Genomic DNA, 21,597 nt, shown 5'->3' on the forward strand with positions numbered 1-21,597 from the left:
CTATAGTTACACTAGGGACTAAATGCAACAATGTATGAAAGTAATTTCCACCTAGTAAGTGATCTTTACATCAATATTACTATCCTTATTATGGAAGTAATCTGGGAAGCGGAGTAAATGCAAATGATTTAGATCCATTTACAGCCTTAAGTAGTTCTAGACAGTTTTCTATAATTCTCTTTATGTTTAAAAAAAAATGCATTGAATTTCCTCCTATTAATCTTTCCCTGTTCTCCTGCAGTTGTTGGTTTAAAACAAAAATCTTAAAATCTTAAAAATCGTCAATCTCAAAACAGAGTATCTGTTTTGGAGCCTGAAGGTGGGTCCGATTGGAGTGGCCTGCTCCTCTAGGATTCTGGAAAATGAAGACGGGTGGAGGGAGCAAGAACCCATGTGGAAGAGTAGATGGTGGCAGATGGGACAAAAAAGCAAGCTGGCCAAACTTCTGGGGACTGGAAGAGAAGAGGGGTGGACAGGACCTTGGCACGGGCCCGACACATGGCCCCTGGGGCTTCATGGCTAAGAAGACCGGCTGCATTCCCCTCCACTGAGGTAAGCAAATTAGTTCTCTTCCATTTGCCCTTGGAAAAAAGAACTCTTACTCTTACCATTTTACAGATGGAGAACGAGGCTTGGAAAGTGTCAAGCATTTTTTAGAAGAGCCAAAAAGAGCTTCACTTGCACTGCAAGGCCCTCTGCTTTGGGCCACACCGTTCTGTCTGAAACCAGAGAAGCTTGCTGGCTGGCAAGCCCGGTTTGACACAGAAGGTCTCTGGAGGCTCAGCCGGGGGCCTGACACCTCACAGGGCTGTGAGGCCAGCCTTCAGTGTGTGGTCGTTCCTCGGAGTTACAACTGTTCTTTATCCCCCGTTCAGACACAGGAGAGGAGGTTTTGACCCCAGTGTGTCTTGTCAGACCCCACCTGTACCCAGTGGGCCCTAAAGCACAGAGTCCCAGCTCTTCTCTAGCCCAGAAAAGGAAGGAGCAGTTCCCCACAGCTAGTCATACCCAGACTGGGGGATTTTGCTTTGGAAGGAAGCACGGAAGGCAACGAAAACGGCAGACTTCACAAAACCTTTCCCTGGAACACCTGTGTGGCAGCCGGCATAGAAGTACCCAGAAAAACTGCTCGGAGCTTGGTTTCAGGGGAACAATTTACACAGTGATTTGCATTTTTAAAATGCTCAAGTTACTCGGTACAAATGTGTCTTAACTACAGACTCATTTTCAAATTTTACATAAATCCTGAACTAGTTAAAAAATCATAAAACCCCTTAAAGCAGCCGTCAGTAGACTGTCCAGTGACGGCAGGAAATGAGCCGTATTGTTGAGGAACAGATGGTTTACATTATAGAAACCCTTTAGGCTAAACTTGTTTAGGTCTGGCATATTGTAAATTATATTTTAGTAATGAAAGTGAAATGACCTTGGCTTGACCTCAAGTGGGGTTTGTCTGTTTGAACCAATGTAGTGGAAAACTATGAAAGAAAATGAAGTCATAAAGTTTTGGCAGTTCAATTTTGGCTCATTTCAAGTTAAGGGGTTATAAATCTGTTTAGTTTTTGTTTGACAAGTATTTGTCATACAGGGATGTACAAAATGTAAAGAAGTGTAAAATACACATGAGGCGCCGTGCCAAAGTAAACGAAGTACAAAGGAAAACTGGAATGAATAGGGTCCTGGGCTCCTATCTCTTTATCACTCCCTCCATTAGTTGAATGACAAGATGGGCTCGGTTTATGATATGCTCTAAGGCAATTAAGTACCTTAAAACTGAAACAGGCTTTCAGTTTAAATGTTAACATTTTTACTTCTCAAAGTAAACACACATCTGCCTCAGTGAGGTTTTAAAAATTATATAATTTGGCGGGGGGGGGGGGGGGAAGAAAAACCAAAGTTGATGTAGAAGTTGATACGTGATTCTAAACTCCAAATCTGCCTCGTCCCTTAGACATTTTTGAAGAGCAACTGTATTAGAGTCTACATGAGCTCTTCACAGAAGGAAAATGAAGGGAGAACATTCTAGATGATGGTCATTTAGCTGTGAGTCAGATGTGACTATCGTCGTCCTATGTCTAAACTGCTGATGGAAGCCAGGCTGATGTTGGTGGCTACCTTCACCTGAGTGACATTACTAAATGGGGACATGGGATCCTTTTAGATCTATTACCTTTAGATATGAAAGCAACGGACCATGAGTAGAGTTTTTAAAAAATTGTCATGAGGTAGGTGGCAGATGGATAAGGAGGACAGACTCAATGACTTCATCTCCTTCCATCTTTGGGAAGTTACACCTTAGGTGATAATACATTTGAAATGGTTCCTCTGGGTGACACAGCTTACGACTAACCTGCCATTTCCTGCTCGCTTGACAGAAGTGGTTGCCGTAGGAGATGAGGTGAGGATGGCCTGATGGCCTGCGTTTGTGTGCAGCATGGATCCATGCATTTGTGACTTTTTGCTTCTAACCTGAGCAGGGTATGAATGCTCTACTTTCGAGCCCCACTTGAAGCTGGACACAAAGAAAAAGCTGAGTGACATGAGGTGGAGGGAAACAGAGCTCAGCGTGGTTCTCCAGGACAGGAAGGTGACCCCAACAGCGGAGGTTGAAAAGGAACTGAAGTTATTTTCATACGATTGACCCAAACCATCCCCTGTAGTCCCTCTACTGGTTCCTTTCCCATGCCCTAATGCTCCAGATGGCTGCCCTTTTACAAATCTCATTTGCTATACACTTGCCAATTCTAGCTGGACCCACGTGTCTTCAGGAGAAGAGCAGGTTCCACAAGGTGGCACCTATCCTCAGCCTCGTTAGAATTAGAGCGGGATTTGGGGTAATAGGACATTACCTGTCCTTTTTCTTTTTGGAAGCACAGTTCTCCCTGAGATCTGTATTCCTTGGGGATTGCTTGCTCTCTGATTCTCAGTACTAACCAGCAGAGTCTAATTCAGAGCAGGCCTGGGAGCCCCTCAGAAGGCTTGTTAAAACACAGATTGCTGGGCGCCTGGGTGTCTCAGTCGTTAAGCGTCTGCCTTCGGCTCAGGTCATGATCCCAGGGTCCTGGGATCGAGCCTCGCCATCAGGCTCCCTGCTCAGTGGGAGCCTGCTTCTCCCTCTCCCACTCCCCCTGCCTGTGTTCCTTCTCTCGCATTCTCTCTGTCAAATAAATAAAAAAATAAAATCTTAAAAAAAAAAAAAAACCACCACAGATTGCTGGGACCCAATCCCAGAGTTTCTGATTCTGTAGGTCTGAGATCCTGCAGTTCTGACAAGTCCAGGTGATGAGGATGTTCCTGACCTGGAGGCTTCACTGTGAGAACCACTGGGATAAATGAATATGGCTTTCTGGATCAGACCATTACTGGTGGTCTGGATCTCTTCTCCTTGCATGATAAATGATGACAATGCGTCTGAAGGGCCTGGTTGAGCAATTTTGACTTATAGGAGCCAGAGAAAATAACACTTGGCTTCAGAAGATGCTTTGGAAATGCCAGCTAAAGTAAATATAAGAACGACGGGCTGGTATTTACTGTGTTTAGAGTCTGCTGCTGTCTTAGTGAGATTCAAGGTTTTGAAATTATATCACTCTATATGCTGGGTTATGTCATCAGTTTATTCTATTTTCATGGGTAACCAACAGTGTGGGATCTTTTTAAATAGCTGGTTGTTATCAGCCAGTCAACGGATACTGTACATACTACATACCAAGGAGCATACATATGGGAATAGTATGTGAGGACCCATGCAAGAAGCATGAAGAGTGAGGACACAGCGGCTCCTACCCTAGATGTCTGTACTTCGAGTTTAATAATAGCTACCATATATTGAATCCTTGCCCTGTGCCAGACCCTGAGACCATAACAATGCCTACAATTTGTTTTTGGAATGCTGATATGTTAAGTTGTGAGTACTTTATACATATTAATCCTTTCATCCTTACAGTAACCCCAGGAAATCGGTCACTATGACTACTAGCCCCATTTTACAGATGGCAACTCTGAGAAACAGACTGGTTAAGTGATTCCACAGCTGGTAGGTCATCATGTCAGACTGCAGAGCCTGTCTTCCTAGTGACTACTGCACAAGCCCTTTGCTCTCTCAGTGCTTACTGCATCAACTCATTGAACCTTCATCCCAATCCCATGCGAGTCACACTATGATGTCCCCATTTTATGGATCAGGAAATTAAGACATTCGGAGGTTAAGCAGCTTGCCTGAAGAAGCCCACCGATCAAGAGGTGATGCCAAGATGCAAATCCAATATGTCTGACTCCAAAGCTGGAGCATTTTTCTGGGAATAATTGGCAGTTTTCATTTTGATCCTCGAAGGGCTCCATAATTTTAAAAGCGTAAAGCCGTCTAGTATAAAAGTGGAATGTCAAGGTGTAATTGCTCTCTGGTCTCTGATCTAGACCTTACTCTGGTTGATTCTCTGTTGTCCCCATTGGTTGACTGGGACAAATGAACAGAACCTTCCCACAGCAGCCTTTGCCTGCATGGGGCACAAGAGCCCTGGAGAGTATATAAAAATAGAGCTCTCTTAGTATCTGGACTTAGCTGTTGACAGGAATCTGCTTGACTCCAAAGCCTATTTTCCATTCTTGTGCATTTTACTGGTTCTGAGGTAAACAGTGTTCAAATTGCAAAACAATTGGCTCTACTCCTCAACGGAAATGATTATGTTTTAAAAACTTAAAGGCCACAGCCGTTTCATTTTGGGAGGTTATGGACATTTTCAAAGACTACAGCCAAACTAAGTGCCTTCTAGCTTATGCCATCAAATTCTGGAGGGAGTTTCAACCAACAGTCTGCCACATTTGCCAAGAGTTTAGCTGCACTTCTCTGGAAGTGATTTATCTTCGGAAGCAATTCTTTTCTCTGTCACGTAACTTTCTGATGGTTAGTTTGAATGTTTGGTGGTGACCACGGTTCATTCTGTGGTGGTTACTTGATAATGTCAAGGGGAGACGTTCGCTCCTGCCTGGAAACAGGCAGAACAGAGGCCAGTACTCCCGGTGTCAGCTTGAGCCCCCGAGTGCTCAGAACTTGAGCTCGGGCATTTGGTCAGCCTCAAAATTAGGCAATAGAGTGCAGCACAGAAGCAATGGGGACGCACCTGGGCAGATCTGGGTTCAAGTTGTCTCACTCCCAAATCAGGCTCAAATTAGCTCCTTCTTCATAAGGTCGTAAGAGAGATCCCATTGAGATAATGCGTGTGATGTACTTTAGCTTATTTCTAGTACCACTTATAATATATCCACTTCTAATACTTACTCTCCCTGGAAGTCAGGTTTCTACAGACACAGATTGGAGCTGAGGCTCTGTACTGGACAGCCTCCTAGCTCGAACTATCAGACCCTCTCCACCCTGATGGATTTTACCCAGGGTGTCAACAGGGTGTGGGCAGGGGCATTTATGGGAACCAGATAGGAATGGAATACCAGAGCTGTCCAAAGAGCTCCCTCTAGTATCTTTGCTGTGCTTCCCTTGCTTCTGTCCTCACCCCAGGTAATGGGGGCTGCTGGATCCTAGAGCTTCCTCACAACCCACATTATCCTGTGCACAGCATTTGGTAGTTGATTAAAATATCTGTGGTTGTTAATATCATCACTGTAACAAAAATAATAGTAACTTCTAGCTAGCGAGTACATGTGAAGTACCAGACACGCTATCTCAAAGTGCCAAAAAGATTGGATGGGGGGGTGATCTGGCTGAGACATCTGTTACCCCCTTGATTGCCAGGGTTGATCTGGCTGATCTGGCTGCCTGGGGGGTGTCCCCTTCTTCCTTCCCTCAGTGTTCCATGCACATCCCCCCCAAAGCTGCACACTTTGTCGAAGAGGATGACCTTCCCCGATAGAAGAGGACCGTTCTTCGGTCAAGGGTATATGAGTGGCTGTGCTCCCTCTGCTAGAACCTCCAAATAAGAAAAAAAAAATCTCTAAGTACTATTCCTGTCCTTGTTTTACAGGGGAGAAAACAAAGGGTCAGAGAATTTGCTTAAACCTCATGGCCGGGAATCAATGGCGCTGAGATTTGTTAATCATCTCTCTCTCCTTACAGTCCTTGCCCTTTGAAGTATATCAAACTACCTCCCAGAAATCGACTAAGAAAAAAATGTGGCTGGTAAGGTAAGATAGGCCCAAAGAGTATGGATCCTTAGGCGCAGGGAGGAAGAATTTTATAACTTGACATTGGTCCTTCCAGATTGGGGAATGTATATCAAGTGGGAGCAAAAGCAATGCCAGAGGATGAAATCAGCTTGAGAGAGAGAGAGAGAGAGAAGAGGGGGAGGAGGGGGAGAGAAAGAGAGAAGAGGGGGAGGAGGGAGAGAGGAAAAGAGGAACCAAAGGAACTAGTGAAGGAAACAGAGGAGATAGGAGGAAAGCCAAGAGAAAAAGTATTTCAAGATGGTGGTTCAGAATATCCAAGGCTCCAGGGAAATTAAAGAGGATAAAGTCTTGGAAAAGGCCATTGGATTGAATTACATCACTGGTGATTCCCTAGAGGGCCCTGTCAATAGAATGATGAGCTCAGAAGTCTGGGGAGACAAAGGCTTTAAGGACTGAGTGGAAAAGCTATTGAGGACATTTTAACACCAAGTGTGGTGACACTGGGTAAGGCCAGGGGTTGAAAAGGGGTAGCCAGACCACAGCAGGGCTTTTTAGATGGAAGCATGTTGCTGGCAAAGGGGACAGGCCCAGAGAAGATAATCAAGTGTCAGTACCTTCAGCAACTACTTTGGCTGGAAAGGAAAAGGGGAGCGGAACTGCCTGGAAGCAAAGAAAGAGAAGTTGGCAAGAGATGAGGGTAAACTGAGAAATAAAATAGAGTCACCAGCTTCAGAATGCGAGGCAAATCCTGCTTTCCCCCAGATGTTCCATATACCAGCCCAGAGCTGCAGGAGTCTGACCCACAGGCCTATTCAGGCTTTGGCTGTGCCCCCCCAGCCCCCCAACTGTTCTTTGTTCCCTACTCTCAAGCTCCTCCACCTCTTAACTTCTCTGGCGCCCACATCCCACACAGGTGAGTCACAGAGGGAAGAACAGAAGCCCCCACCGCTCTGCTGTGCTTGAGTGGGAGGCTCTGACACCTTCTCCCTCCCAAGGAGAGTGCTCCACAGCCTGTTCTCTGTACAGACACTGCCCTGTTTTTCAGACACAGGACAACTGGGGCATGGAGGGCAAAGGAAAAGAATCCAGGAGAAGGGAAGTTAGGGTTTCCCAGGCTTCTTGGAGAAGGTTCACTTTCCACAGTACTCTTAAATAACACCCACCCAGATCATAACATTTGTAATGCAATATAGAAAAATCCTACTTAATTCATGCATTGCTAGAACACTCATTGGGGGATTTTAAAGGCGGGAAAGAGAGGAGGTTATCTTACCCAACTGAATGGCTTGAAATCTCCTGCTGAACAAAATAAAAGGAAAACAAATGAACAGTACCTTATATGAACAGGGTCTACTTCATTCTCTGAACAACTGAGAAAAGTAAGACTCAGAGAGGCCAAGTGGCTTCTCAGGGCCACGGGGCAAGGGGGACGGGTAGGGGGCTGCGGTTAGAGCCAGAGAAGCATCTCCATTTCCTGAGTGTTCGTGGCTCAGCGCTGAGGTGCCTCTCTGGTCCACTGACTTCCTTTCCCCACGGATCAGCAGGAAACTCAAACCTCATTGAGGTCTAACTTCCAACTGCCTCACTCACCTCTCTGGACACCCAGGCCAGGTCTGTCCACCAGTCTGTCCATGACTGCTATTGTCCCCTCTGAAGGGTATGGGTTTCTAATCTCCCTGAGGAGCCTCTTCTTAATCCCAACACTTGCAGGGGATTTTAGAAGCTCAGCAAGTAGAGAGAAAGAGAAACAATTTAAAACCTGAAGGGCATATTCATTTGGATCAATAAAAATCCTGGAGCCTCTGACTTTTGAATTGACCAAGGCAAAATAAGAGTAAGGCTCGGGCATACCAGCTTCCATGCTTTCTTCAACACCTCCTCCTCCAAATATCCTTTTGATTTTATGCTGGTAGGGCGTTTGTTTTCAGGATTTTTTTTTTTCTCTTTCTTTCTTATGTGTGTTCTTTCCTTCTAACTTTTATAGGTACGTGTAATATTTATGTGTCAGTGACCTTCCAAAGCACTTTTAGAGAGTGATTGTTTACAGTTAAGAATTTTCTTTAAGGTCTACGAAGTCCTTTGTGCTTTTTCCAGGAAAGGCACTCAGTAAGAACCAAAACAAACAACAGAATAACTCAAATTTGATTGGAGCCAAATCTTTTAGGAGAGTAAGAGAAAAAGAGTGAGCATTTGTTTTTGTTGTTTCTTTTCCCCTCCTCAACCCTGTCAAAGATACTCGAGTCATTCCGACCTACGGTGTGGTTCAGAATTATTTGAGAGCTGTTTAAGGCTGAATTTTAAGCCTTGGGTTGGAGAAATCTTGGCACTGGGAGATTTTGCAAGGGACACTTCAGAAATCATGAAAACCATGTTTACTTCACCAAGTCTTTGGGAAAATTTGTCCCAGGATATTTTACATTTGTCTCTACGACCATGGAGGAGAGAGGACTATTACTGCTCTGGCCAAATTTCACATGTCTTTGGCAGGACTGGAGCTATAGCATTTAAACGTGTGACTGTTACACAAGCCTCTTAAGGATTTATCACAAGGCAGGGTGATGCCTGTGGTTAGTGTTCAGCCCAAACTAACCAAATGGAATCATATTCAGTTGTTTGCCTGACCCCCTCCCACTCTCCCTTCCCAGCATGATTTGTCCTGTGAAAAAGTTATTATGGGGTCAGGCGAGTGCAAGGACTTTATTTAGTCATGAAAAATCCTATGTTCACATTTCATCTCTTCCAATCTCTAGCTCTTTGATTTTGGACAAATTACTTAATCTGTAGAAGTCTCAGTTACCCTGGTTGTGTGGTAGCAATAATCACATCTATATTATAGAATATCTGCAAGGATTAAATGAGATGATGAGTATAAAATCTCCTGGGATAGTACCTGGCAATCTGCATCCCTCAACACACATTAGCTTTCTCCGTTTATGCCACAAAGCTCTCTGAGATCTTTATTGGAAAGACTGCATAAACCCAAAACATCATGCCTCTTGGACATCATGCTTTGCAAAACAAACCTCTGCTAATAATGGAATTGAGTTGCAGACTGAGGCTGACCTACACAATTGACAGTTTTCCCAAATGGAAAGAACTCTTCCCATGGTTCCTGCTGCAGCCCGGAGGAGCCCGCCTCTCCGGGATGGTGGCAGGGACAAGGTGACTGCTGTAAGCCAGATGATCTGGGTCTCTCTCCTGTCCAGAGTTCTGGCATTTCTAAGGTTTCTCAACATTTAATAACAGAAATAATGGAGAAAGATGCTCATGGAAAAAGACCATTGCACTAGAACTCTGAAGCCTGGGAAATGTAAAAGTTCAACAGGGTGTTACCTCATTAACCCCTCTTTTTTCTTCTACTCCCTTGTAAGGATTAGATGTGATGTTCTCTAACATGCTGTAATGGATGTAAGCTGGCTAGCTGGCAGCTAGGATGTCAGAAACAACTGAACCCCCACTGCTACCTGTCCCCCAACCTACTTAGTGAACGCTGTTGTCTTCAGGGTCTGTGGGTTTTTTTTTTTTTAATGGTAAAAATTCAGACTTAAGAGAACTGTGGTTTTGCTTGGGACAGAATACTTAAAAAATGAATTTTTAACACTTAAGAAATCCAAAAACCTTACCAACAAATATGACTACAACAGAAAAATGTCTTAAGACTTTTTAAATTAAAAAAAAAAAAATCCAACTGCAACGCAGACTAAAATCAAATGAGGGGCTAAGAGTCAGCCCCAACAGGGAACTCTACTAATTAGTTAAAAGGATTAGTTAATTTGAGTGTGAAGACATTTTTCTCTAAAATTTTATTAAAGAGATACATCTTCTCTTTATGAAGGTCAAATGAATAATATGGTCACTAACCCACAGAGAAGATAAATATTTGCAGAATGAGTGAATGAATGTCCTATGGAGTTGGAATAAGAAGAAAAGACAGGCTTTTTGGATGTCTTCTGAATTATTTAAATGAAATCTCTTTGCCGAGAGCCTGGGATTGAGGTTCTGGCTTTCTGGAGAGAAAGGATCTGTTGTATTTCAGCTTCAAGATGTGGTGTGTGTGTTCCATTTAAGGTAAGGGCCGGTGACCCTGGGTTCCTTGCCAAGACCTGGAGCAACCCACATGTTGACAGATGAGGAGGAAAAACTAAAAGGAAGTGGGTTGAATTAGCACAGAGATGAGAAGGCTAAGGTGGGCGATCATACAACAGAATTTGAAGATTATAGGAAGGACAACACTTCTCTTTAAATATGCTTAAACCAAAGAGAAATGGATTTAGGTTAGGCATTAAACCTAACTGAGCTCCTCGGTTAGGACTTAGGTTTTGTTCTTGTGGCAAAAAAGCACATCACATAAAACTTACTGGTTCTTAAGTGTACAATCTATGCACGCTGTTGTGCAATATAAAGGATTTTTTGACAGTTAAAAGTTAGTAAACCATGCTTTCTTTTTTTCTCTGTTCATCTCTTTCGGTTTGATTGGAAGGGTATGGTCTTTCCTTCTTTGAAATTTTGCAAAATAGCTCACACTCGGAATCCTTAGGAGAGATGATGTCCTAAGGATTCTTTCTAGCCCAGACTTGATGGTAAGGCAGTGATGGGGCTGGCCTGACACGGACGTGGACACACTGATGAAAGAATGTTCCAGGTGCCCTGGATAAAGTTACAGGTGTACAGTTTGCTGAAATTGACCTCTAGAGCTTGTAAACTCTGAGTCTAGATCATTTGATTTCTAAGCTGGGGAAGGTGCTAAGTTTTGCTTTAACCCGAAGCCTGCGGAATCTATGCAGCTCCGTACTGCTAACTTTACCTTGGGTTTATATGCATTAAGCATTGACATCTCCACATTTTGACCTCTGACGTGTTTCGGTTGCCTCTGGACAGGTGGTGACGAGGTCTTCTGGTTATTGCGGCAGACACAAATGAAGAAGAAGAGCAGGGCAATGGCCAGAGGAATGGCAACACTTGGCACGAGTATGTACAAGATCTCCATTTTATTCTTCTCCTTGGAATCCTTCGAATCTGGGCACAGAAATAAAAAAGAGCAAAAGTCACACTAGTTCAAATAACATGTATAATATTACATCGCATAGTTGAAAATGACCTCCTATTCTTCTGTACACACAAATTCACTGGAGAAAAAAGGAACCATTGCTTATTACAATTTGTTTCTATCAAACCTTCAACATAATTTATTGAAGTTTAAAAGTTTAAAGTTCAAGTGTTTAAAAATTGCAGAGGGACATTGTGAAGGCTTTGCATGTGTGTGGGTCCCCCTCTGATGTTGCCTCTCTTTAGCAGCAGATCAGCATTTCTCTGACACCTTCAAAGTTAAACGTCATGTGAATGGACTGTATATACCCAAGAGCATTCATGTGGACCACAGGGCTCTTCTTCCATTGGCTGCTAGCCCAGATCAACGACTACAATGTGTTCTTCCAGAAATCATGCCCTTGTCTTGGCTGGTTTGGACTTACAGGGCCAGCCCTGCATCTTCCAGAATCAATGTCACTCAGGAATCCTGGTCCCAGGGTCCATAAAGCCACTGGCCTGAGAATATGGGGGACCTGACTCAGTTCCTGATGTGACCTTGAACAAATGATTCACCTCTTGGGGCCTCACTTCTTCTCATCTGCACAAATGAAGTATCTATTTTGGATGGTGTCTACCGTTCCCTCCAGCACAGCATCACTGAATAACGTGACACCTTTTGAAACCCCAGAATTCTTCTTATATGATTTCATATGAGCCCAGTAATTATGAATGCTAACACTCTGAAGTGTATTTTTGAAATCTTATATATCTACTCTACCATTGCTTGGAAGAGAATATAATATATATAGAAGGACACGAGGCATACTTTTTAAAAATCGATTTGAGTCTGACCTTTAAATACTTTGGGCATACGATAATAAATTATTTGACTGACAAAACAAACAAGGAATTATGGGCAATAATTGGAGGGGTTACATAATACAGGCCCTGATCACCAATAAACTCATCAACTATCTTGCTTGAAGAAAATCCAAAGTGTGAAAATCCAGATTGACCCCAAATTTAGAGATGATTATTTACTTAACCTAGAATTAACCATGCATCCATTCACTCATCCTCTCACTTGTTCAGTAAGTCAATAAACAAAAGCTCCTACTGCCAAACATTATTCTAGGTACTGGGAATATAAAGTTAAATACGGTATGTCCTTTGTCTTTCAGGAGCTCATGGTTGGGGAAGGAGAACAGAGAAAAGATAATTACAATATGTTGTTGGAAATGCAACAGGACCCTCCCCCTTCTCATGTGCTCTCTTTCTCATTCTCTCTGTCTCAAATAAATAAATAAAATCTTTAAAAAAAAAAAAAAAAAAAGGAAATGCAACAGGGGAAGAAGGACTAGAGTAGTCAAGAGACCCAGAAAGTCCCTCTAAATTGTGAGCTTCCTTAGTACATATAAATTAGAATATACTATACAGAGTTTGTTCTTGCACACACCTGCTTTGGGAACCTGTTGTTCAGTGAGATATACAGTAACTAAATCACACTGCCTTCTCCCTACATAAACAGACGGGCACCAAGACCCGGGTGTTGGGGCTGTGCTTTGGAGAGAGGCGTGGGGAGGAGTAAAATCTACTTATTGCGTATACTAAAAGTAACGGTTTTAATATTTACTGAGTGTTTTCTAGAACAAAATGATGTTAGCTATTATTATTAATATGGGCCAGGTACTGTTGGAAGTGCTTTTCATTAACTCATTCATTTTATCCTCACAACCAACCCCACGTGAGGCAGGAGCCATCCTTATGCCCAGTTTTACAGGTGACGAAGCTGAGGGGACAGAGTGGTTAAGTAACCTGCTCCAGGATATGCAGCTAGTAATTCTAAAGCTGGGACTTCTCCCCTGTTGGTCTGGCTTCATATCTCCTGCCCTAGACCCTCCACTCCACTGCCAGGAATTTGAGAATGGCGCTGTTTGGCACCCCTTCTCTTGTGGTAGGACTTGTTGTGTTTCTCAAATGTGGGAAGGACGAGGGAGGTCTAAACGGTGGGGAAGGACACGGAAGCTTTGCCAGATGTGCTACTTTCGCACTCCCCATTTTATACAGTGGCAGGTAACACATAACCCAGGCGTCTCTGGAGGCCATTCTAGTGGTTCTCATCCTAGGAACTGTTCTCAGGTCCTTTTGTAACAATTGTGTCCGCATGTCTATGGGTGGATGGACAGAGAGAAAGAAATCAAATGAAAAGTGCTTACCACAGCACCTAGCAGATAGATTGATCTTCTATATCAGGAATATAGTAGATCCAGATGAGATCATCTGTCTATCTAAGATCTATCTGTCTGTCCGTCTATCTATGTAGACACTTTAGAGATGATATAGCAGAATAAAGGAACGGTGTGTCTTAGAGTCAGAAACCTCTGAACACTGCCTTTGTCATCATCTGTGCAACCTTCAGTAAGCACTTAGCCTCTCTGAGCAAACCCATCTGCAAAATGAGAAGAGTAATACCTATTTCATAGGGTTGTTTTAAACAGTAAATGAAGGAACGTAGGAGGGATCTACTCTAGTACCTATTACAACTCAGTCACTTGATGTTTAGCCCTTACCCTTAGAGTAGAAAAGGATTCAGAGATAAAACTTTTGGGCAGGGGGGACGCCTGGGTGGCTCGGTCGGTTAAGCGTCTGCCTTCGGCTCAGGTCATGATCCCAGGGTCCTGGGATCGAGCCCCACATCGGGCTCCCTGCTCAGTGGGGAGTCTGCTTCTCCCTCTGCCTGTCGCTCCCCCTGCTTGTGCTCTCTTTGACAAATAAATATTAAAAAAAAAAAACAAAAAAACTTTTGGGCAGGGAATTCTAAATAACCTCAAGCAGGAAACAACCTCTCTGACCCCCATGTCCTCATTTACTTAAGAGGAATAATTGCTCCACCAATCTTATTTGGTTCGTGTGAGAGATAATGTTCCTGACAAAACTTAAGAAAATTGAAAACTGCCACACAGTTGTTGGATGCTATGATTATTAACATTATAAAAACACTTTCGAATCTCTCAGTACCCTAGTGTGTGCCGGGTTGGGGGTAGGGGGGAATCCCTCTTGTTATTCTTGGATTTTCAGTGAAATCATTATGAGGGTAACGATTACAAAGGAATGAGGTTAATTTAGTACTCACATAACTCTAGTCATTTTTCTGGCCCAGATTTTTAGCAACAAGAGAAAGTAGGGCTCTCACCTGTCTGGCAAACAAAGGAGTCTATCCTGTACTCATTCCGTATCAGATTATTCACGGAATGCCTGTGATTATAAATGGGAGGTCTGGGACAAATCCCCCTGTGGGTCTGCATGAGAACGAACTTCAAGAAGCGGAATCCTTTAAACACAGGCAAACTTGGCTCTTTCTGATTACATGCAGGATATGCAAACGAGCCCAGAGTGTCTTCTTGCCAAGGGAAATAATCAAGCAGAACAATACGCGGCCATGTTGGAAGTGACTGAAAACAAATTTCGGCCTATTGTCAACCTGTGATACACCACACTTACTTCCCCACACACCTCTCTCCGCATTAGGCCAGAAGGGAGTCAGTCTGGCTCAAAAAACTTCACATTAAAAACATTCCACAGAACAACTAACCTTACTCATGGAAAATTAGAAAACTAACATTTACTCAACCTCTTTTTAACAGCCTTGCATTTTTATTCAACACTTTAACCAGGTCCTTGGTGTCATCTCAATTTTACATGTAGACAAATTAAGACTAAGAAAGAACAAATAATTTGACAAAGCCAGAAAGTGGTGGAATCTGGGTTGGAATGCAAGCCTGTCTGCCTTCAGGGCTTCTATGCTTTCAAAATTATATAACTAATAAAAATTAAAATACTGTATGGAATTGTTCTTCATCATTCTCCTTAAGATTCCAAGGCTCCCTTTAATGAGGGCTAATATCTGTTGGGGATTACACTATTAAACAGAATCACATTAGAACAATGGACACTATTCTTACTATTCACTTTAAAGGGTAATGGACACCCTCAGCACATTACAAAGAAACCCGGCGGAAAATTAGAATGGTGAAGATTTTTAATACTTCGAAATAACTGTTTAAAATTTAAATGCACATATTAGTTACATCAAGTTAAATACTTGGGATTTTTGAAACCAACTATTTAGTCTGGATCACATGATTAATTTCCTTTTAAAAATCAACAATTTGGTATCACAGGTCACATCTGACATTCCTATTTTATTTTTACAAAGATATTCAATAGTTGGATTAGTAATTAAATATAATGGAGAAAATACTCCTTTCTTATCCTAGGGCTTAAGACAAGGTAAACGTGATTTCTTATTCAAGAGGTACTTTCATAAAGTGAAACATCATCTGGGATATTACTTTGAGTTAAAACAAAAAAATCCCTAGATCTTCAATATGGCAAAGGTGGGGAAGAAATCTTACAGAACCTTAGAATCCCAAAAATAAATAAATAGCTTGCAGTTAGGTTTTAAACTATAATCATGTCTGAAAAGAAATGAAAACCATAGAAAACAAATAGGAATTGCTATCATCTATTATTTGAAAACTACAAAGTAACTGGGTCTGTAGCAGATAGGAGCCTGCACCAGTGATATTTAAATATATGCCTGGAAGCCAAAGGAGAAAAGGTGTTAACTAGGTCTTTAGTTGGCATGCTAGGTCTGCCATTAGGTCTCTCAATTTAATGATGGAAATATCAAGAAGATGACCTGTATTATGTATTCTCAAATTAATTCTTAAAAAGACTCTGGCCATATATAGTGACTAAAATTTTTCTCTTCAGCAAATATTGTTTTTTAAGATTTTATTTATTTATTTGACACAGAGAGAGAGAGAACAACAGGCAAAGCAGCAGAGGGAGAGGGAGAAGTACGCTCTCTGCTGAGCAGGGAGCCCAATGCGGGGCTCAATCCCAGGACCCCAGGATCATGTCCTGAGCCAAAGGCAGATGCTTAACCGACTGAGCCACCCAGGTGCCCCTCTTCAGCAAATGTTTTAACCACAGCACACAATGTTTTAACCACAATAAGTGCTCATTTGTGAGCACTTGAGAAAAATCTTAGTAACTAGAATCCACATGAGTTCACTAGAAGTTTCTATAAGTTCTTAGGACCTCAGTTTTCTCCTCTATAAAAGGAAAGGGTTGGGCTAATCTTTTCCTTTTATTGAAAAAAAGTTTAACTATGGTAAAAAAAATTAGCAAAATTTACCACCTTAACCATTTTTAAGTGTACAGTTTAGTAGTGCTAAGCATATGCACATTGTTGTACAACAGATCTGCAAAACTTTTCCATCTTGCAAAACTGAAACTCTATACTCATTGAACAATAACTCCCCATTTCCCCCTCCCTCTAGCCCCTGACAACAACTGGTCTATTTTTTGCTTCTATGAATTTGATTACTTTAGACACCTCATACAGTATTTTTTTATGACTGGCTTATTTTCACTCAGTAAAGTGTCCTCAAGGTTTATCTATGTTGTTGCATGTGTCAGACTTCCTTCTTTTTTAAGGCTGAATAATATTCCATTGTATGTATATACCACATTTTCTTTATGGATTCATCCATCGATGGGTTTGCTTCCACCTCTCAGCTATTGTGAATAATGCTGCAATGTACATGGGTGTACAAATATCTCTTTGAGATTCTGCATTCAGTTCTTTTGGGTATATATCCAGAAGTAGGATTCCTGGATCATATGTCTCATTGTGGTTTTGATTTGCATTTCTTTAATGCCTGATGATATTGAGCATCTTTTCATATACTGTTGGCCATTTGTATATCTTCTTTGGAGAAATGTCTGTTTAAGTCCTTTGCCCATTTTTTAATTGGGCCAATCTTTAAGTGCCAAAATTCAATAGGTTTTATAAAATTAAATCTCTTTCATTTTGATAGGATTATTTCAGAGTGGTAAAACAAGCACATTTAAACTTTCAGCAAGACATTTGATCAAGTGACCCATGATATCTTTATGGACCAAAGATGGAAGGCTAGATAATCTATCATTAGATAGATTTGTAATTTACCATGTGCCTGTACCCTAATAGTGTTAATCAGCAAATCAACCTCAAATTGTAGAGAGCTAAGCTTGAGCGAACCTGCCTGTTTGACATTATCGTCAACTACTCGACAATGACATATTTATCAAACTTGAAAATGACCCAAATCTAGGAAAGATATCTGACTATAGAAATAAATTTTATTTTTATTTCTAAATTTTTAAAAAATATTTTATTTATTCATTTGACAGAGAGAGAGCTAGAGTATACAAGCAGGGGGAGTGGCAGACAGAGGGAGAGGAAGAAGCAGGCTTCCCATGGAGCAGAGAACTCAATGAGGGGCCCGCTCCAGGACCCTGAGATCATGACCTGAGCCGGAGGCAGATGTTCAACTGACTGAGCTACCCAGGTGCCCCTACAGAAATAAAATTTTGAAGGCTCATACAAAGCAGGCTAAAATAATGACCCAAAACCAACAGTTTAAATTTTACAAATAAATATTATAGCTTGCAGTTAGGTTAAAGCTCTTGTTTATAGAAGCCCGTGATTAAGCAAATCTACTAAATAATTTTTGGTGTAACAAAACCATGAAAAAAAAAGAGGAAAAGAGAAGGCTAGTAAGTTTTAATGAAGACTTGAAGGTTCAGCTGGATCCAGCAACAGTACAATGAAATTGCTCCAAAAAATGTTATATATGGTACTTTTAGCAAAAAAGTACCTTCACTGGCAATACTGAATGATGATCGAAAGCATCATAGTCTTCTTCTACCTTCGCTGGTTTAAAAACACCGAAAAAGGTGTCTTCTAAGAGCAACATTTCTAAGAAAGGCTTTAAAAAAACAAGAAACATTTAGAGGAAAAGGAAGATGGGTAAGGAAAGGTTGGAAGAGCTACATGCTCTTTAGACCAAATTAAAAATTGAATGAAGGATGTGACAGGTACCTTCAAATGTGGATAATAAATGATACCAGAGGTTACAGAATGGATCTAATATATAGACTTGTTCCTTATTAGGTTTTAATTTGAATTCATGGCCAACATTTTTTAAAAATCAGGAGATTTCCCATATAAGTTTTGGTTTCAGACTTACAAATGCAGGTTTTAAGCAGTGGGAGCCATCCCATAACCTCTTCGGGGTGGTGAGATGTCCCTGTATCTGAAGGTCCCTGGCAATGCTCAAACAGAGGCTGGATGATTTCAATGGTTCCCCTCAACGTTCTCTGATTTTATAAACTGAGTCTACATACCTTATTTAGGTCCCTATTGTTCTTTTGGCTCTCTTGTGAAGCAACTGATTTAAAGCTAGTGATTGAATATTTTCCCTGAGTGTCTTCAGACCCAGTATCAGTCCTTTTCTCCTCAGCTCCATGCTGAGGCTGACTTCTAAGGACAGTATCAATGGGCACCCTTACCCTCTGGCTTCCAGTTAGGTTGGGCCAATGGGAGACATTGGAGGGACAGGAAGAACTGCCCAGGGCAAGAAGAATATGGGTTGCCATGTTTGTTTCCAGGCTCCTTCCTTGCCGAATTGCAGAGGATTGGCTACCTTCCTCCACCAAAGGCCACAGCCTTTGGAAGCCCTCTTTTCATTCTCAGCTCTGCTCCATAAGGTAAGGTAACTAATCATTCCTTTGACTCTTCAAGCCTAGGACGGTAATGCCTCCCACTTCTGCTGGCCTGGGTTCTTCACCTTATTGGTTTCCCCTAATTCTGCCAACATCTTCATAAAGAGTCTCTTTATAAAATTCTCCATGGTTAGCAGAGTAGCGCAGCGGAAGCGTGCTGGGCCCATAAAATTCTCCATGGTGTGTTTGCTTATGCCTTTTGTTTCATGCCAGAACCGTGGCTGATACAAAGCCAATATCAAAGATCATTGTGGTCTTATATCAGAATTCCGTCACCAAAGGGTTAAAGTGACAAGGAGCCCTTCCTGTTGGCACGGTGGTGGGCCAAAAGAGTTAAGAGCGTCCTAAAGCTTGTTGCTAGAGCAGCTGACACACTGGATACATGACTCAATATATTTTGAGAATGATAAAAAAAATCTTTGAGAAAAAATTATTTTATGGTTAAAAATGTTTATGGAACATGACTTCGTTATAGGTTTGGGGTAACTATTGTTCTTTACTTTGTCGAAAATGTATAGAGACTGGAGAATAAAGTACATCTTGAAAAATCTCTGTAGCATAAAAATAACTCTTCCAGAAAACTTCAAACCATACAAAGCCGTGCTCTATTCCTCCCTCCATCCCCCCTCCCCACCATCCCATTCACTGTAATGTTCAATTTTGGTTTGAAGAAATGGCTGAAAGACAAATTGCCTTACAACAGGTCTTCTATGAAATATGGGAGAAGGCTGCTGACAGTGAGTTAAAAACTGCGGTGTTCGCAATCTGGAAAACATCTGCCTTGCCCCGAACTGTAAACCACCACATTGCAGAAAATGGTTTGTGACAAAGCAGAACCCAGGGCGAGTGTTTGTAAGGTTATGGGACAAGTCAGGGCTATTCAGGCACAGAACTGGGCGCTGTGCCCTTTGGCAAACTGTTGTAAGCCAAGGACTTAAAAGGAAATATGAAAGTAATAGGCCAGGTATGAAAACTGCCAGTGGAGCCAAAATGGCCCCCTACTGTTCTTATCGGTGGGCACTCTGCGGGGATGCTGGTCAAGGAGTCAAAACCATACCACTGCCTGGAAGTTCTAGCTGTTTGGTAGAGGGAGAGACCCTTTACTGAGGTCTCTCAGGCATGCCAGCCTGGCTGGCGGAAGAAATGTGGCCTCTGGACTTAATCTAGAGTAAAATAAAGGGCCGAGGTTCAAATATGAAGGCACTAATACAATTAAGATTCGGCCTCCCCATACAAGTCAAGAGAGGAACAAATGGGGGACCTCCGTTAGCGAGGGAGAGAGAAAGAAGAGAAGCCACGTGGTAGAAGTAAAATGGCCAGATCCTGCCAAAGCTGCTCCCAGAGAAACAGGCATTTTCCACAGTTCTGCCCCCAGGGCTGTGTCAGAAAGCAATGATAAGGTCTACAGTGAAACTGTGAACCTGGGAGGTGTGCCTAGGTGCCAGTTGGAAAGAACATAGGCAAATGTTTCTTTTTCGATGTAGTTTCCACCCAACCCACAGTATTTGGCTTGGAAGGTGGCCACAGTGACTAGAGGTAAAGGCGTAGTGAATGAAGGTTTGCAGGCAGGCTCTCAGGGAAAATGGCCAACTCTGAGGACTGGGGACCTGGGGCTGCCGGGAGGGAGGAGAGCTGGATTTAATGGGAAATGGGCAAACGCTGCGAGCCCCGCATGGAGCTAGTCCTCATCGGGGCTGAGGCTGAGTGGAGCACCCTGGTCTCTCAGAGTAGATGCCTTTGTGGCTGGGGGTTCCACTTCTGCATGTGTGGAGCTGCAAACAAGAAAATCAATGGACAGCATCCCAAAGATCTAGAGAGTCCATAATGATCAAAGGAAAGAGGAAAATGAGAAAGGAATGTTTATTCCTCTGAATCATCTAGAATTTGTTCTTTAGGTAGTTGTGCCACGGTAGACAGAAGACTATACCTACAGTCCTGTGGACCTGGTTTGAATGTTGGCTTGAGGAAAAACAACATTGCCTCTACTTCTCCATCAGTAAAATGGAGAGGATACCTTTATCCTGTGGTGATTATGAGGACTCATTCATTGAACACATTTTATTGAGCATTAACTAAATCATAGGCCAGAGGCTGGTGTTAAAGAACAGACAACAGTCATCATGAAAATGCCAAGTGCATGACAGCGCACAAAAACGTTGGGAACTATGAAACAGTGCTTAACGTGATTCATATTTTTACCATCTAATTGTTTCACTAGGTTGTAAGCTACACAAGGGCATGCTTTGATCTACCCTATTCACAAAGTCTGAAGCATCGTAGAAGCTCAACACATATTGAGTTTCAGTGAATGACATGGAGGATGAGAGGTCAGGGACAGGTCAGGTCTTACCCAAAATATCTCTGGTCCTTTCACTTCCTCCCAGCACTACTTGGACACAAGCACAGTGTCCTAGCAGAGCCAATCCCCAGAGTTCACACCAGACATATTTGGTTGTGTTTAATTTTATGTTCTGTCTTAGAGTGAAAGTTTGCTGATAAGACAGTCTGCGGCAGGCCATTCTCAAATGCCTTTATTCTAGAAAGTACAACAAAGGCTCACATTCTGCATTTAATTAGGTCTATACTTCTTTTAGCCTTACTTGGTTGAAACGAAAACAAATTATCGGTAGGCAAATGAGACACCACATGGAGATTTTGAAATCTCCTTAACTCTGACTTAACTAAAGAATGTAGGAACTCCATCCCATTTGGGAGGGAGAAGGAAAAGGAAGCATTTCAAATCTGCCCCACAAGCTTTCAGCTCATTGTAAGATGAAACGTTATTCTCAACATCTATCTATCTATCTATCTATCTATCTATCTATCTATCTATCTATC

General features: G+C 42.2%; 1 protein-coding gene across 1 annotated transcript in view; it reads right to left on the reverse strand.

Annotated features, from left to right (window-relative positions):
* ROR1 (receptor tyrosine kinase like orphan receptor 1) overlaps positions 1–21,597 on the reverse strand; it is a 398,622-nt gene that overhangs the window by 8,994 nt on the left and 368,031 nt on the right. Inside the window, exon 8 of the mRNA XM_035017718.1 lies at positions 10,919–11,130. Within this exon, the coding sequence (XP_034873609.1) occupies positions 10,919–11,130 (212 nt within the window). The remainder of the gene's footprint in view (positions 1–10,918; positions 11,131–21,597) is intronic.

This window comes from Mirounga leonina, unplaced genomic scaffold, assembly GCF_011800145.1.
Source record: "Mirounga leonina isolate KUSES-001 unplaced genomic scaffold, KU_Mleo_1.0 Mir_173, whole genome shotgun sequence".
NCBI classification, from domain to species: Eukaryota; Metazoa; Chordata; class Mammalia; order Carnivora; family Phocidae; genus Mirounga; species Mirounga leonina.